Source organism: Onthophagus taurus, chromosome 10, assembly GCF_036711975.1.
Source record: "Onthophagus taurus isolate NC chromosome 10, IU_Otau_3.0, whole genome shotgun sequence".
Classification (NCBI taxonomy): domain Eukaryota; kingdom Metazoa; phylum Arthropoda; class Insecta; order Coleoptera; family Scarabaeidae; genus Onthophagus; species Onthophagus taurus.
This window is the reverse complement of record NC_091975.1, coordinates 11,660,882-11,679,846: the sequence shown is the minus strand read 5'-3', so window position 1 is coordinate 11,679,846 and position 18,965 is coordinate 11,660,882. Positions and strand designations below refer to the sequence as shown.

The 18,965-nt window shown below is 26.0% G+C and overlaps 1 protein-coding gene across 1 annotated transcript in view; it reads right to left on the bottom strand.

The window, feature by feature from the left end:
- Positions 1-562: 562 nt before the first annotated feature.
- Positions 563-18,965, bottom strand: part of LOC111421536 (uncharacterized) — a 111,301-nt gene continuing 92,898 nt past the window's right edge. Inside the window, exons 3-4 of the mRNA XM_071199176.1 lie at positions 1,435-1,549; positions 563-1,222 (exon numbers count right to left, since the gene is read on the bottom strand). Of these exons, the coding sequence (XP_071055277.1) occupies positions 879-1,222; positions 1,435-1,549 (459 nt within the window). The 3' untranslated portion in view covers positions 563-878. The remainder of the gene's footprint in view (positions 1,223-1,434; positions 1,550-18,965) is intronic.

Here is an 18,965-nt window from a genome sequence, read left to right as displayed (position 1 = left end):
TACAACGATAGTTATAGCAAATTTCATTCTTAATAATAGCTCTCTTTCACTTTTGCTCTCAAATGTATAGATATGGAGAAAAATACGAAAATATAATAATTTGATGAATTTCGTTGTTTTACAAACTTATAGCAACTGCTAATGGTAATAATCAGGAATCGGAACATATTACAAAAAAAATTTTAGAACAAAACTTGTAGCAAATTTTATTATTAACAATATTGCTCTCTTGCACTTTTGCTCTCAGATGTATAGATATGGAGAAAAATATAATACATGGTAATTTTACATGAGAAGATAATTAAATTCTATATTCTTAGTATTGTACTTTTGAAACAGGTTCTATTATTTATTTAATTAAGTCTTACTAGTTTCGGCCCATGGCCATCTTCAAAGACTAATGTAATACTAATAAGACTAATATTAAGTGTAATTGTAAATATTTTAAACAAAATTACTTTGAAGTTACGACAAACAACAGATCGACACGTTAAAAAGAACGTTCTTTGGCAATATAATGGATTTTAACTATAATTATCTATGGTAATTTTAAATGAAATGCTTGTTCATCATTTTTTTACGTTTATTGTCCCTCTAAAAATCTAAATACATAATTACAAGTGAACCCTACTTTTATCTACATAAATATTTTATTAATAACGATTTTATTTGGTAATATTGACGTTGATATCTTCATTAATTTTGGGCTGTTTATGGATCTATTTGTGTCTTAAAATTTCTTACACAACCCAAGCAACTCTTCCAACTCTTTCGTTACTTGTAGATGTAACCATAGCGGGTGCTAAACAATTATTTTCCCCACCGACCACGCTAACCCCGATTTGATGGGTTCCGCTTTGGTCGATGGTAAGCGCAGATCAATCTGGGTCGTATTTGCAATCGATTCTTAATAAGGTAATGATGGAAATGATGACAACGAAACACAAGGATGCTTCCAACGAGGCTAAAATCGTCAAATCGCGTTTGTGACATAAATAATTAGGTTCTTCGTCGTCGTAGTTAGGCTTCATTATCGGATTAATAGTTAACGTTTTAAGTGATTTAACGAAAAGTGCGACTAGAAACGAACAAGCTGTCCCCCAAATGATTGTTAATGGAACGGCGATTTGAAGTGTTGGACCCAAAAAGCGTAATGGAGAGTTTGGTGGACACGTTGATGTTTTGTAGCCTCCGAAACCTTTGGTTGTGTGCAAACTTCCAGCTAAAAATAAATAAATAAATAAATAAATAAATAAATGATAATATAGAAAGGAAGATTGAAATAAATTGTAAATGAAATTGCTGAGGGAGTCTATTTATATTCGTTATCTGGAAAGCGCAGCGGTTCATTTTCTCTCCGTATTTTTGTTGTAACACTTCCGGCTCTTGGTATTGATTGGGAGGGCTGATATATTGGATTTAATTGTAACGAACCTGCTGCTAAAATTATGGCCGATCCCGCTGGTATTCCAAATCCCAAATTTAGTTCTCCTCTTTCTTCGATAAATCCAACGGTGCCCATTATTAAAAAAGTTATTCCACAAACAATCTGTAAAAAAGAGAAATTTATTAATTCAAAATGATTCTAATGAGTGTTTCTAAACATTTTAATATTTTAGAGTCATTTTCAAAAAATCATAACTCATCGATTTTTTAAGATACCAAAATGAATCATTTACCAAATTATAACGCAAAGAACCCACTTTTTAACAAAATAAAAGATTTAAGCGTATCTCGATTAGTTTTTGAGATAACACGTTTCAAATTAAATCGCGTTTGTAGACATTTTAATATTTTAGACTTATTTTTAAAAAATCATAACTCATCGATTTTTTGAGATACCAAAATGAATCATTTACCAAATTATAACACAAAAAACCACCTTTTTAACAAAATAAAAGATTTAATTGTATCTCGATTAGTTTTTGAGATAGCACGTTTCAAATTAAATCGTGTTTGTAGACATTTCAATGTGTTAGAGTCATTTTCAAAAAATCATAACTCATCGATTTTTTGAGATACCACAATGAATTGTTTATCAAATTATAAAGCAAAGATAGCACTTTTTAACAAAATAAAAGATTTAAGCGTATCTCGATTAGTTTTTGAGATAACACGTTTCAAATTAAACCGTGTTTCTAAACATTTTAATATTTTAGAGTTATTTTCAAAAAATCATAACTCATCGATTTTTTGAGATACCAAAATGAATTTTTTATCAAATTATAAAGCAAAGAACCCACTTTTTAACAAAATAAAAGATTTAAGCGTATCTCGATTAGTTTTTGAAATAGCACGTTTCAAATTAAATCGCGTTTGTAGACATTTTAATATTTTAGAGTTATTTTCAAAAAATCATAACTCATCGATTTTTTGAGATACCAAAATGAATTTTTTATCAAATTATAAAGCAAAGAACCCACTTTTTAACAAAATAAAAGATTTAAACGTATCTCGATTAGTTTTTGAGATAGCACGTTTCAAATTAAATCGTGTTTGTAGACATTTTAATATTTTAGAGTCATTTTCAAAAAATCATAACTCATCGATTTTTTGAGATACCAAAATGAATTTTTTATCAAATTATAAAGCAAAGAACCCACTTTTTAACAAAATAAAAGATTTAAGCGTATCTCGATTAGTTTTTGAGATACCACGTTTCAAATTAAATCGTGTTTGTGAACATTTTAATATTTTAGAGTCATTTTCAAAAAATCATAACTCATCGATTTTTTGAGATACCAAAATGAATCATTTACCAAATTATAACGCAAAGAACCCACTTTTTAACAAAATAAAAGATTTAAGCGTATCTCGATTACTTTTTGAGATAACACGTTTCAAATTAAATCGTGTTTCTAAACATTTTAATATTTTAGAGTAATTTTCAAAAAAACCTATCTCATCGATTTTTTGAGATACCAAAATGAATCTTTTACCAAATTATAACGCCAAGAATCCACTTTTTAACAAAATAAAAGATTTAAGCTTATCTCGATTAGTTTTTGAGATACCACGTTCCAAATTAAATCGCGTTTGTAGACATTTCAATATTTTAGAGTCATTTTCAAAAAATCATAACTCATCGATTTTTTGAGATACCACAATGAATTGTTTATCAAATTATAAAGCAAAGATAGCACTTTTTAACAAAATAAAAGATTTAAGCGTATCTCGATTAGTTTTTGAGATAACACGTTTCAAATTAAACCGTGTTTCTAAACATTTTAATATTTTAGAGTTATTTTCAAAAAATCATAACTCATCGATTTTTTGAGATACCAAAATGAATTTTTTATCAAATTATAAAGCAAAGAACCCACTTTTTAACAAAATAAAAGATTTAAGCGTATCTCGATTAGTTTTTGAAATAGCACGTTTCAAATTAAATCGCGTTTGTAGACATTTCAATATTTTAGAGTCATTTTTAAAAAATCATAACTCATCGATTTTTTGAGATACCAAAATGAATTTTTTATCAAATTATAAAGCAAAGAACCCACTTTTTAACAAAATAAACGATTTAAGATTATCTCGATTCGTTTTTGAGATACCACGTTTCAAATTAAATCGCGTTTGTGAACATTTTAATATTTTAGAGTCATTTTCAAAAAATCATAACTCATCGATTTTTTGAGATACCAAAATGAATTTTTTATCAAATTATAAAGCAAAGAACCCACTTTTTAACAAAATAAAAGATTTAAGCGTATCTCGATTAGTTTTTGAGATACCACGTTTCAAATTAAATCGTGTTTCTAAACATTTTAATGTGTTAGAGTCATTTTCAAAAAATCATAACTCATCGATTTTTTGAGATACCAAAATGAATCATTTACCAAATTATAACGCAAAGAACCCACTTTTTAACAAAATAAAAGATTTAAGCGTATCTCGATTAGTTTTTGAGATAACACGTTTCAAATTAAATCGCGTTTGTAGACATTTTAATATTTTAGACTTATTTTTAAAAAATCATAACTCATCGATTTTTTGAGATACCAAAATGAATCATTTACCAAATTATAACACAAAAAACCACCTTTTTAACAAAATAAAAGATTTAATTGTATCTCGATTAGTTTTTGAGATAGCACGTTTCAAATTAAATCGTGTTTGTAGACATTTCAATGTGTTAGAGTCATTTTCAAAAAATCATAACTCATCGATTTTTTGAGATACCACAATGAATTGTTTATCAAATTATAAAGCAAAGATAGCACTTTTTAACAAAATAAAAGATTTAAGCGTATCTCGATTAGTTTTTGAGATAACACGTTTCAAATTAAACCGTGTTTCTAAACATTTTAATATTTTAGAGTTATTTTCAAAAAATCATAACTCATCGATTTTTTGAGATACCAAAATGAATTTTTTATCAAATTATAAAGCAAAGAACCCACTTTTTAACAAAATAAAAGATTTAAGCGTATCTCGATTAGTTTTTGAAATAGCACGTTTCAAATTAAATCGCGTTTGTAGACATTTTAATATTTTAGAGTTATTTTCAAAAAATCATAACTCATCGATTTTTTGAGATACCAAAATGAATTTTTTATCAAATTATAAAGCAAAGAACCCACTTTTTAACAAAATAAAAGATTTAAACGTATCTCGATTAGTTTTTGAGATAGCACGTTTCAAATTAAATCGTGTTTGTAGACATTTTAATATTTTAGAGTCATTTTCAAAAAATCATAACTCATCGATTTTTTGAGATACCAAAATGAGTTTTTTATCAAATTATAAAGCAAAGAACCCACTTTTTAACAAAATAAAAGATTTAAGCGTATCTCGATTAGTTTTTGAGATACCACGTTTCAAATTAAATCGTGTTTGTGAACATTTTAATATTTTAGAGTCATTTTCAAAAAATCATAACTCATCGATTTTTTGAGATACCAAAATGAATCATTTACCAAATTATAACGCAAAGAACCCACTTTTTAACAAAATAAAAGATTTAAGCGTATCTCGATTACTTTTTGAGATAACACGTTTCAAATTAAATCGTGTTTCTAAACATTTTAATATTTTAGAGTAATTTTCAAAAAAACCTATCTCATCGATTTTTTGAGATACCAAAATGAATCTTTTACCAAATTATAACGCCAAGAATCCACTTTTTAACAAAATAAAAGATTTAAGCTTATCTCGATTAGTTTTTGAGATACCACGTTCCAAATTAAATCGCGTTTGTAGACATTTCAATATTTTAGAGTCATTTTCAAAAAATCATAACTCATCGATTCTTTGAGATACCAAAATGAATTTTTTATCAAATTATAACGCAAAGAACCCACTTTTTAACAAAATAAAAGATTTAAGCGTATCTCGATTAGTTTTTGAGATAACACGTTTCAAATTAAATCGTGTTTCTAAACATTTTAATGTGTTAGTCATTTTCAAAAAATCATAACTCATCGATTTTTTGAGATACCACAATGAATTTTTTATCAAATTATAAAGCAAAGAACCCACTTTTTAACAAAATAAAAGATTTAAGCGTATCTCGATTAGTTTTTGAGATACCACGTTTCAAATTAAATTCCGTTTGTAGACATTTTAATATTTTAGAGTTATTTTCAAAAAATCATAACTCATCGATTTTTTGAGATACCAAAATGAATTTTTTATCAAATTATAAAGCAAAGAACCCACTTTTTAACAAAATAAAAGATTTAAGCGTATCTCGATTAGTTTTTGAGAAAACACGTTCCAAATTAAATCGTGTTTGTAGACATTTTAATATTTTAGAGTCATTTTCAAAAAATCATAACTCATCGATTTTTTGAGATACCAAAATGAATCATTTACCAAATTATAACGCAAAGAATCCACTTTTTAACAAAATAAAAGATTTAAGCGTATCTCGATTAGTTTTTGAGATAACACGTTTCAAATTAAATCGTGTTTCTAAACATTTTAATATTTTAGAGTTATTTTCAAAAAATCATAACTCATCGATTTTTTGAGATACCAAAATGAATCATTTACCAAATTATAACGCAAAGAATCCACTTTTTAACAAAATAAAAGATTTAAGCGTATCTCGATTAGTTTTTGAGATACCACGTTTCAAATTAAATCGTGTTTGTGAACATTTTAATATTTTAGAGTCATTTTCAAAAAATCATAACTCATCGATTTTTTGAGATACCAAAATGAATCATTTACCAAATTATAACGCAAAGAACCCACTTTTTAACAAAATAAAAGATTTAAGCGTATCTCGATTAGTTTTTGAGTTACCACGTTTCAGATTAAATCGCGTTTGTAGACATTTCAATATTTTAGAGTCATTTTCAAAAAATCATAACTCATCGATTTTTTGAGATACCAAAATGAATTTTTTATCAAATTATAAAGCAAAGAACCCACTTTTTAACAAAATAAACGATTTAAGATTATCTCGATTCGTTTTTGAGATACCACGTTTCAAATTAAATCGCGTTTGTGAACATTTTAATATTTTAGAGTCATTTTCAAAAAATCATAACTCATCGATTTTTTGAGATACCAAAATGAATTTTTTATCAAATTATAAAGCAAAGAACCCACTTTTTAACAAAATAAAAGATTTAAGCGTATCTCGATTAGTTTTTGAGATACCACGTTTCAAATTAAATCGCGTTTGTAGACATTTCAATATTTTAGAGTCATATTTAAAAAATCATAACTCATCGATTTTTTGAGATACCAAAATGAATTTTTTATCAAATTATAAAGCAAAGAACCCACTTTTTAACAAAATAAACGATTTAAGATTATCTCGATTCGTTTTTGAGATACCACGTTTCAAATTAAATCGCGTTTGTGAACATTTTAATATTTTAGAGTCATTTTCAAAAAATCATAACTCATCGATTTTTTGAGATACCAAAATGAATTTTTTATCAAATTATAAAGCAAAGAACCCACTTTTTAACAAAATAAAAGATTTAAGCGTATCTCGATTAGTTTTTGAGATACCACGTTTCAAATTAAATCGCGTTTGTAGACATTTCAATATTTTAGAGTCATATTTAAAAAATCATAACTCATCTATTTTTTGAGATACCAAAATGACTTTTTTATCAAATTATAAAGCAAAGAACCCACTTTTTAACAAAATAAACGATTTAAGCGTATCTCGATTAGTTTTTGAGATACCACGTTTCAAATTAAATCGCGTTTGTGAACATTTTAATATTTTAGAGTCATTTTCAAAAAATCATAACTCATCGATTTTTTGAGATACCAAAATGAATTTTTTATCAAATTATAAAGCAAAGAACCCACTTTTTAACAAAATAAAAGATTTAAGCGTATCTCGATTAGTTTTTGAGATACCACGTTTCAAATTAAATCGCGTTTGTAGACATTTCAATATTTTAGAGTCATTTTCAAAAAATCATAACTCATCGATTTTTTGAGATACCAAAACGAATTTTTTATCAAATTATAAAGCAAAGAACCCACTTTTTAACAAAATAAAAGATTTAAGCGTATCTCGATTAGTTTTTGAGATACCACGTTTCAAATTAAATCGTGTTTCTAAACATTTTAATGTGTTAGAGTCATTTTCAAAAAATCATAACTCATCGATTTTTTGAGATACCAAAATGAATTTTTTATCGAATTATAAAGCAAAGAACCCACTTTTTAACAAAATAAAAGATTTAAGCGTATCTCGATTAGTTTTTGAGATACCACGTTTCAAATTAAATCGTGTTTCTAAACATTTTAATGTGTTAGAGTCATTTTCAAAAAATCATAACTCATCGATTTTTTGAGATACCAAAACGAATTTTTTATCAAATTATAAAGCAAAGAACCCACTTTTTAACAAAATAAAAGATTTAAGCGTATCTCGATTAGTTTTTGAGATACCACGTTTCAAATTAAATCGCGTTTGTAGACATTTTAATATTTTAGAGTTATTTTCAAAAAATCATAACTCATCGATTTTTTGAGATACCAAAATGAATTTTTTATCAAATTATAAAGCAAAGAACCCACTTTTTAACAAAATAAAAGATTTAAGCGTATCTCGATTAGTTTTTGAGATACCACGTTTCAAATTAAATCGTGTTTGTGAACATTTTAATATTTTAGAGTCATTTTCAAAAAATCATAACTCATCGATTTTTTGAGATACCAAAATGAATCATTTACCAAATTATAACGCAAAGAATCCACTTTTTAACAAAATAAAAGATTTAAGCGTATCTCGATTAGTTTTTGAGATACCACGTTTCAAATTAAATCGTGTTTGTGAACATTTTAATATTTTAGAGTCATTTTCAAAAAATCATAACTCATCGATTTTTTGAGATACCAAAATGAATCATTTACCAAATTATAACGCAAAGAACCCACTTTTTAACAAAATAAAAGATTTAAGCGTATCTCGATTAGTTTTTGAGTTACCACGTTTCAGATTAAATCGCGTTTGTAGACATTTCAATATTTTAGAGTCATTTTCAAAAAATCATAACTCATCGATTTTTTGAGATACCAAAATGAATTTTTTATCAAATTATAAAGCAAAGAACCCACTTTTTAACAAAATAAACGATTTAAGATTATCTCGATTCGTTTTTGAGATACCACGTTTCAAATTAAATCGCGTTTGTGAACATTTTAATATTTTAGAGTCATTTTCAAAAAATCATAACTCATCGATTTTTTGAGATACTAAAATGAATTTTTTATCAAATTATAAAGCAAAGAACCCACTTTTTAACAAAATAAAAGATTTAAGCGTATCTCGATTAGTTTTTGAGATACCACGTTTCAAATTAAATCGCGTTTGTAGACATTTCAATATTTTAGAGTCATTTTTAAAAAATCATAACTCATCGATTTTTTGAGATACCAAAACGAATTTTTTATCAAATTATAAAGCAAAGAACCCACTTTTTAACAAAATAAAAGATTTAAGCGTATCTCGATTAGTTTTTGAGATACCACGTTTCAAATTAAATCGTGTTTCTAAACATTTTAATGTGTTAGAGTCATTTTCAAAAAATCATAACTCATCGATTTTTTGAGATACCAAAATGAATTTTTTATCGAATTATAAAGCAAAGAACCCACTTTTTAACAAAATAAAAGATTTAAGCGTATCTCGATTAGTTTTTGAGATACCACGTTTCAAATTAAATCGTGTTTCTAAACATTTTAATGTGTTAGAGTCATTTTCAAAAAATCATAACTCATCGATTTTTTGAGATACCAAAACGAATTTTTTATCAAATTATAAAGCAAAGAACCCACTTTTTAACAAAATAAAAGATTTAAGCGTATCTCGATTAGTTTTTGAGATACCACGTTTCAAATTAAATCGCGTTTGTAGACATTTTAATATTTTAGAGTTATTTTCAAAAAATCATAACTCATCGATTTTTTGAGATACCAAAATGAATTTTTTATCAAATTATAAAGCAAAGAACCCACTTTTTAACAAAATAAAAGATTTAAGCGTATCTCGATTAGTTTTTGAGATAACACGTTTCAAATTAAATCGCGTTTGTAGACATTTCAATATTTTAGAGTCATTTTCAAAAAATCATAACTCATCGATTTTTTGAGATACCAAAATGAATTTTTTATCAAATTATAACGCAAAGAACCCACTTTTTAACAAAATAAAAGATTTAAGCGTATCTCGATTAGTTTTTGAGATAACACGTTTCAAATTAAATCGCGTTTGTAGACATTTCAATATTTTAGAGTCATTTTCAAAAAATCATAACTCATCGATTTTTTGAGATACCACAATGAATTTTTTATCAAATTATAAAGCAAAGAACCCACTTTTTAACAAAATAAAAGATTTAAGCGTATCTCGATTAGTTTTTGAGATAACACGTTTCAAATTAAATCGTGTTTCTAAACATTTTAATGTGTTAGAGTCATTTTCAAAAAATCATAACTCATCGATTTTTTGAGATACCAAAATGAATTTTTTATCAAATTATAACGCAAAGATAGCACTTTTTAACAAAATAAAAGATTTAAGCGTATCTCGATTAGTTTTTGAGATACCACGTTTCAAATTAAATCGCGTTTGTAGACATTTCAATATTTTAGAGTCATTTTCAAAAAATCATAACTCATCGATTTTTTGAGATACCAAAATGAATTTTTTATCAAATTATAACGCAAAGATAGCACTTTTTAACAAAATAAAAGATTTAAGCGTATCTCGATTAGTTTTTGAGATACCACGTTTCAAATTAAATCGCGTTTGTAGACATTTCAATATTTTAGAGTCATTTTCAAAAAATCATAACTCATCGATTTTTTGAGATACCACAATGAATTTTTTATCAAATTATAAAGCAAAGAACCCACTTTTTAACAAAATAAAAGATTTAAGCGTATCTCGATTAGTTTTTGAGATAACACGTTTCAAATTAAATCGTGTTTCTAAACATTTTAATGTGTTAGTCATTTTCAAAAAATCATAACTCATCGATTTTTTGAGATACCACAATGAATTTTTTATCAAATTATAAAGCAAAGAACCCACTTTTTAACAAAATAAAAGATTTAAGCGTATCTCGATTAGTTTTTGAGATAACACGTTTCAAATTAAATCGCGTTTGTAGACATTTCAATATTTTAGAGTCATTTTCAAAAAATCATAACTCATCGATTTTTTGAGATACCACAATGAATTTTTTATCAAATTATAAAGCAAAGAACCCACTTTTTAACAAAATAAAAGATTTAAGCGTATCTCGATTAGTTTTTGAGATAACACGTTTCAAATTAAATCGTGTTTCTAAACATTTTAATGTGTTAGTCATTTTCAAAAAATCATAACTCATCGATTTTTTGAGATACCACAATGAATTTTTTATCAAATTATAAAGCAAAGAACCCACTTTTTAACAAAATAAAAGATTTAAGCGTATCTCGATTAGTTTTTGAGATAACACGTTTCAAATTAAATCGCGTTTGTAGACATTTCAATATTTTAGAGTCATTTTCAAAAAATCATAACTCATCGATTTTTTGAGATACCACAATGAATTTTTTATCAAATTATAAAGCAAAGAACCCACTTTTTAACAAAATAAAAGATTTAAGCGTATCTCGATTAGTTTTTGAGATAACACGTTTCAAATTAAATCGCGTTTGTAGACATTTCAATATTTTAGAGTCATTTTCAAAAAATCATAACTCATCGATTTTTTGAGATACCACAATGAATTTTTTATCAAATTATAAAGCAAAGAACCCACTTTTTAACAAAATAAAAGATTTAAGCGTATCTCGATTAGTTTTTGAGATAACACGTTTCAAATTAAATCGCGTTTGTAGACATTTCAATATTTTAGAGTCATTTTCAAAAAATCATAACTCATCGATTTTTTGAGATACCACAATGAATTTTTTATCAAATTATAAAGCAAAGAACCCACTTTTTAACAAAATAAAAGATTTAAGCGTATCTCGATTAGTTTTTGTGATAACACGTTTCAAATTAAATCGTGTTTCTAAACATTTTAATGTGTTAGTCATTTTCAAAAAATCATAACTCATCGATTTTTTGAGATACCACAATGAATTTTTTATCAAATTATAAAGCAAAGAACCCACTTTTTAACAAAATAAAAGATTTAAGCGTATCTCGATTAGTTTTTGAGATAACACGTTTCAAATTAAATCCTGTTTCTAAACATTTTAATGTGTTAGTCATTTTCAAAAAATCATAACTCATCGATTTTTTGAGATACCACAATGAATTTTTTATCAAATTATAAAGCAAAGAACCCACTTTTTAACAAAATAAAAGATTTAAGCGTACCTCGATTAGTTTTTGAGATACCACGTTTCAAATTAAATCGTGTTTCTAAACATTTTAATGTGTTAGAGTCATTTTCAAAAAATCATAACTCATCGATTTTTTGAGATACCACAATGAATTTTTTATCAAATTATAAAGCAAAGAACCCACTTTTTAACAAAATAAAAGATTTAAGCGTATCTCGATTAGTTTTTGAGATAACACGTTTCAAATTAAATCGTGTTTCTAAACATTTTAATATTTTAGGGTTATTTTCAAAAAACCATAACTCATCGATTTTTTGAGATACAAAAATGAATTTTTTATCAAATTATAAAGCAAAGAACCCACTTTTTAACAAAATGAAAGATTTAAGCGTATCTCGATTAGTTTTTGAGATAACACGTTTCAAATTAAATCGCGTTTGCAGACATTTTAATATTTTAGAGTCATTTTCAAAAAATACTAACTCATCGATTTTTTGAGGTACCAAAATGAATTTTTTATCAAATTATAACGCAAAGAATCCACTTTTTAACAAAATAAAAGATTTAAGCGTTTCTCGATTAGTTTTTGAGATAACACGTTTCAAATTAAATCGTGTTTCTAAACATTTTAATGTGTTAGTCATTTTCAAAAAATCATAACTCATCGATTTTTTGAGATACCACAATGAATTTTTTATCAAATTATAAAGCAAAGAACCAACTTTTTAACAAAATAAAAGATTTAAGCGTATCTCGATTAGTTTTTGAGATAACACGTTTCAAATTAAATCGTGTTTCTAAACATTTTAATGTGTTAGTCATTTTCAAAAAATCATAACTCATCGATTTTTTGAGATACCACAATGAATTTTTTATCAAATTATAAAGCAAAGAACCCACTTTTTAACAAAATAAAAGATTTAAGCGTATCTCGATTAGTTTTTGAGATACCACGTTTCAAATTAAATCGAGTTTGTAGACATTTCAATATTTTAGAGTTACTTTTAAAAAATCATAACTCATCGATTTTTTGAGATATCAAAATGAATTTTTTATCAAATTATAAAGCAAGGAACCCACTTTTTAACAAAATAAAAGATTTAAGCGTATCTCGATTAGTTTTTGAGATAACACGTTTCAAATTAAATCGTGTTTGTAGACATTTTAATATTTTAGAGTTATTTTCAAAAAATCATAACTCATCGATTTTTTGAGATACAAAAATGAATTTTTTATCAAATTATAAAGCAAAGAACCCACTTTTTAACAAAATAAAAGATTTAAGCGTATCTCGATTAGGTTTTGAAGATAACACGTTTCAAATTAAATCGCGTTTGTAGACATTTTAATATTTTAGAGTTATTTTCAAAAAATCTTAACTCATCGATTTTTTGAGATACCAAAATGAATTTTTTATCAAATTATAAAGCAAAGAACCCACTTTTTAACAAAATAAAAGATTTAAACGTATCTCGATTAGTTTTTGAGATACCACGTTTCAAATTAAATCGTGTTTCTAAACATTTTAATGTGTTAGAGTCATTTTCAAAAAATCATAACTCATCGATTTTTTGAGATACCAAAATGAATTTTTTATCAAATTATAAAGCAAAGAACCCACTTTTTAACAAAATAAACGATTTAAGCGTATCTCGATTAGTTTTTGAGATAACACGTTTCAAATTAAATCGTGTTTCTAAACATTTTAATGTGTTAGTCATTTTCAAAAAATCATAACTCGTTGATTTTTTGAGATACCAAAATGAATTTTTTATCAAATTATAAAGCAAAGAACCCACTTTTTAACAAAATAAAAGATTTAAGCGTATCTCGATTAGGTTTTGAAGATAACACGTTTCAAATTAAATCGCGTTTGTAGACATTTTAATATTTTAGAGTCATTTTCAAAAAATCATAACTCATCGATTTTTTGAGGTACCAAAATAAATTTTTTATCAAATTATAAAGTAAAGAACCCACTTTTTAACAAAATAAAAGATTTAAGCGTATCTCGATTAGTTTTTGAGATACCACGCTTCAAATTAAATCGTGTTTGTAAGCACTTTAATATTTTAGAGTCTTTTTCAAAAAATCATAACTCATCGATTCTTTGAGATACCAAAATGAATTTTTTATCAAATTATAAAGCAAAGAACCCACTTTTTAACAAAATAAAAGATTTTAGCGTGTCTCGATTAGTTTTTGAGATAACACGTTTCAAATTAAATCGCGTTTGTAGACATTTTAATATTTTAGAGTCATTTTCAAAAAATCATAACTCATCGATTTTTTGAGATACCAAAATGAATTTTTTATCAAATTATAAAGCAAAGAACTCACTTTTTAACAAAATAAAAGATTTAAGCGTATCTCGATTAGTTTTTGAGATACCACGTTTCAAATTAAATCGTGTTTCTGATCATTTTAATGTGTTGGAGTCATTTTTAAAAAATCATAACTCATCGATTTTTTGAGATACCAAAATGAATCATTTATCAAATTATAAAGCAAAGAACTCACTTTTTAACAAAATAAAAGATTTAAGCGTATCTCGATTAGTTTTTGAGATACCACGTTTCAAATTAAATCGCGTTTGTAGACATTTCAATATTTTAGAGTCATTTTCAAAAAATCATAACTCATCGATTTTTTGAGATACCAAAATGATTTTTTTATCAAATTATAAAGCAAAGAACCCACTTTTTAACAAAATAAAAGATTTAAGCGTATCTCGATTAGTTTTTGAGATAACACGTTTCAAATTAAATCGCGTTTGTAGACATTTTAATATTTTAGACTTATTTTTAAAAAATCATAACTCATCGATTTTTTGAGATACCAAAATGAATCATTTACCAAATTATAACGCAAAGATAACACTTTTTAACAAAATAAAAGATTTAAGCGTATCTCGATTAGTTTTTGAGATACCACGTTTCAAATTAAATCGCGTTTGTAGACATTTTAATATTTTAGAGTCATTTTCAAAAAATCATAACTCATCGATTTTTTAAGATACCAAAATTAATTTTTTACCAAATTATAACGCAAAGAACCCACTTTTTAACAAAATAAAAGATTTAAGCGTATCTCGATTAGTTTTTGAGATAACACGTTTCAAATTAAATCGCGTTTGTAGACATTTCAATATTTTAGAGTTATTTTCAAAAAATCATAACTCATCGATTTTTTGAGATACCAAAATGAATTTTTTATCAAATTATAACGCAAAGAACCCACTTTTTAGCAAAATAAAAGATTTAATCGTTTAGTTTTCGAGTTAATACATTTCTTCAAAAATTACTTATTGGTCAGATTAAGAAATGTAGATGATAAATCAATAGTCACAACTAAATTTTTAATATCGGTACACGTATCCACATACACGTAAACTCGAAGCTAAGCTTTCTTTTTAGTTCAACATCATTCAAGATGTCGAAAACATTCGGTTTTTACCTTCTCGAAAAGTATCTCCGCAAATGCCACTCTTGGCCCATATCGCGCGGGTTTAATAAAATAGGAACATCAATATTGGTCGTAATCAACTTAATTTGGAGCTTTTATCCGCTTTTTATAAATCTTACAGGTGAGTGTGTTACAACAACAATAATTAAGTATACTTTAGTGGTTATTTTAACGATTTTAGATTACAAGAAGAATTTTACTAATATATTACTTAATCTCGAATTTTTTGCTATAGCTGCAGTTATTCTGGTTAATACCATTCAAGTTTTGCGAAAACGATTTGAGTTGCTCGAAATGATTACCATATTAAGTGATATTAAACAACTCGTTGACCACGAAAGATTTAAATTTATTGAAGAAAATATGAAAATTATTTTGAAATTGGCTCGTTTTGGTGGATTTCTTTTGGGATATGTTTTGGCGTATTATGTTATGATACGAAATGATTGTGACAACGTCGTTAATACTAAACTCTGCTTTATAATAGAATGTTATGTACCATTTAAATTAAAGCGGTGGGAAATAACGTTAATAATGTTATTCCAAATTTATGTCATAAGCAGCGAATTGCATATCATAATTTTTTCATTAATAATGTATACCTATGCGATTGAATTATTAATCGTACGAATTGAAAACGTTCAAATCATGATTAATAACACATATTTAACGAGAAATAAGAAAGGAAATTTTAAGAGTTTACGACCTATCATCTTGTATCATCAAGATATTTTCGGGTATACTAATCTTGGAGTTTATTTTTTAACCTTTACGATATTAAAGCAACAATACATTTTCTTTGTTTATTTTTTCTATGATGATTTCGATTGAGATTTATGACCTGAAAATTTTTATAATCCTACATAAAACTTTTTATGTATACCATGATAGATAGAAACAGGAACAAGCAAAGATATATAGATTAAGAGAAGAACATGTACGTAAGAAAACTTGCTGTTTAGCTTTCTTGGATATTTGATCACCATGAAGACAGATGTGGGCATAAAACTTAGAGTTTAACAACACTTTACTCACCAAACTCAACCAAAATAATAATGCAGAAATCTGAAAGAAGTTGTCTAACACACACAGGACCTCACACATATGAGGTCCTCAAATCTGACCCAACTACCACGGTTCAAAGGAAATTCGATTAAACTCGATTTAAAACACATCTCGAAGGAAACATATAGAAGACTGGTTTTCCATAATGGTACCATCCCTAAATTATATGGTTTACTAAAAATCCATCCACCCTACTCCATACAATATCAAAGACTCGTTCACCTTGGCTGAAAATGTTAGAGATTCTTTTTATCAGAATCCCATTAAGCTCCCCTTAAATTATAAGCTTTCCCATAAAAAAACGGATTAAAAAATCTTTTAGTTTTTGGAATATTAATTTTTAAACATTTCTTGATAACAATTATTTTCAAAAAATCGTAATAAATTGTAAGTTTAATGAATTCTTGTGAAATTATCAGCATATCTAATTCAATTTATGAGCTTTCCAATGAAATAAACGGATTTTCAAAATATCTTTTAGTTTTTGAGATATTAATTATTAACGAGTTTCTCATTTTTTGGGTTAAGCAATTATTTTCACTCATTTTCAAAAAATCATAACAAATCGGAATTTCAATAAATCATTATGAAACTATCAGCACTTATTCTGCAAATTATAAGCTTTCCAATGAAAGAAACGGATTCTCAAAATATCTTTTAGTTTTTGAATTATTAAGTTTTAAACAATAACTCATCTTTCGGTTTAAGCAACAATTTTCACTTATTTTTAAAGAATCATAACAAATCGGGATTTAAACACATCATTTTGAAACTATCAGCATTTATTCTACAAATTATGAGCTTTCCAATGAAAGAAACGGATTTTCAAAATATCTTTTAGTTTTTGAGATATTAGTTATTAGACAGTTTCTCATTTTTTGGGTTAAGCAACTATTTTCACTCATTTTCAAAAAATCATAACAAATCGGGTTTCAATAAATCATTATGAAACTATCGGCACTTATTGTACAAATTATGAGCTTTCCAATGAAAGAAACGGATTTTCAAAATATCTTTTAGTTTTTGAGATATTAATTATTAAAGAGTTTCTCATTTTTTGGGTTAAGTAACAATTTTCGTTCATTTTCAAAAAATCATAACAAATCGGGATTTAAACAAATCATTATGAAACTATCAGCACTTATTCTACAAATTATGAGCTTTCCAATTAAAGAAACGGATTTTCAAAATATCTTTTAGTTTTTGAGATATTAATTATTAGACAGTTTCCCATTTTTTGGGTTAAGCAACCATTTTCACATATTTTCAAAAAATCATAACAAATCGAGATTTCAATAAATCATTATGAAACTATCAGCACTTATTGTACAAATTATGAGCTTTCCAATGAAAGAAACGGATTTTCAAAATATCTTTTAGTTTTTGAGATATTAATTATTAGTTTCTCATTTTTTGGGTTAAGTAACAATTTTCGTTCATTTTCAAAAAATCATAACAAACCGGGATTTAAACAAATCATTATGAAACTATCAGCACTTATTCTGCAAATTATGAGCTTTCCAATGAAATAAACGGATTTTCAAAATATCTTTTAGTTTTTAAGATATTAATTGTTAGACAGTTTCTCATTTTTTGGGTTAAGCAACTATTTTCACTCATTTTCAAAAAACATAACAAATCGGGATTTCAATAAATCATTTTGAAACTATCAGCATTTATTCCACAAATTATGAGCTTTCCAATGAAAGAAACAGATTTTCAAAATATCTTTTAGTTTTTAAGATATTAATTATTAGACAGTTTCTCATTTTTTGGGTTAAGCAACAATTTTCACTCATTTTCAAAAAATCATAACAAATCGGGATTTCAATAAATCATTTTGAAACTATCAGCATTTATTCCACAAATTATGAGCTTTCCAATGAAAGAAACAGATTCTCAAAATATCTTTTAGTTTTTAAGATATTAATTATTAGACAGTTTCCCATTTTTTGGGTTAAGCAACAATTTTCACTCATTTTCAAAAAATCATAACAAATCGGGATTTCAATAAATCATTTTGAAACTATCAGCATTTATTCCACAAATTATGAGCTTTCCAATGAAAGAAACAGATTCTCAAAATATCTTTTAGTTTTTAAGATATTAATTATTAGACAGTTTCCCATTTTTTGGGTTAAGCAACAATTTTCACTCATTTTCAAAAAATCATAACAAATCGGGATTTCAATAAATCATTTTGAAACTATCAGCATTTATTCCACAAATTATGAGCTTTCCAATGAAAGAAACAGATTCTCAAAATATCTTTTAGTTTTTAAGATATTAATTATTAGACAGTTTCCCATTTTTTGGGTTAAGCAACAATTTTCACTCATTTTCAAAAAATCATAACAAATCGGGATTTCAATAAATCATTTTGAAACTATCAGCATTTATTCCACAAATTATGAGCTTTCCAATGAAAGAAACAGATTTTCAAAATATCTTTTAGTTTTTGAGATATTAATTATTAGACAGCTTCTCATTTTTTGGGTTTAGCAACTATTTTCATTAATTTTCAAAAAATCATAACAAATCGGGATTTCAACAAATCATTTTGAAACTATCAGCACTTATTCTACAAATTATGAGCTTTCCAATGAAAGAAACGGATTTTCAAAATATCTTTTAGTTTTTGAGATATTGATTATTATTCAGTTTCT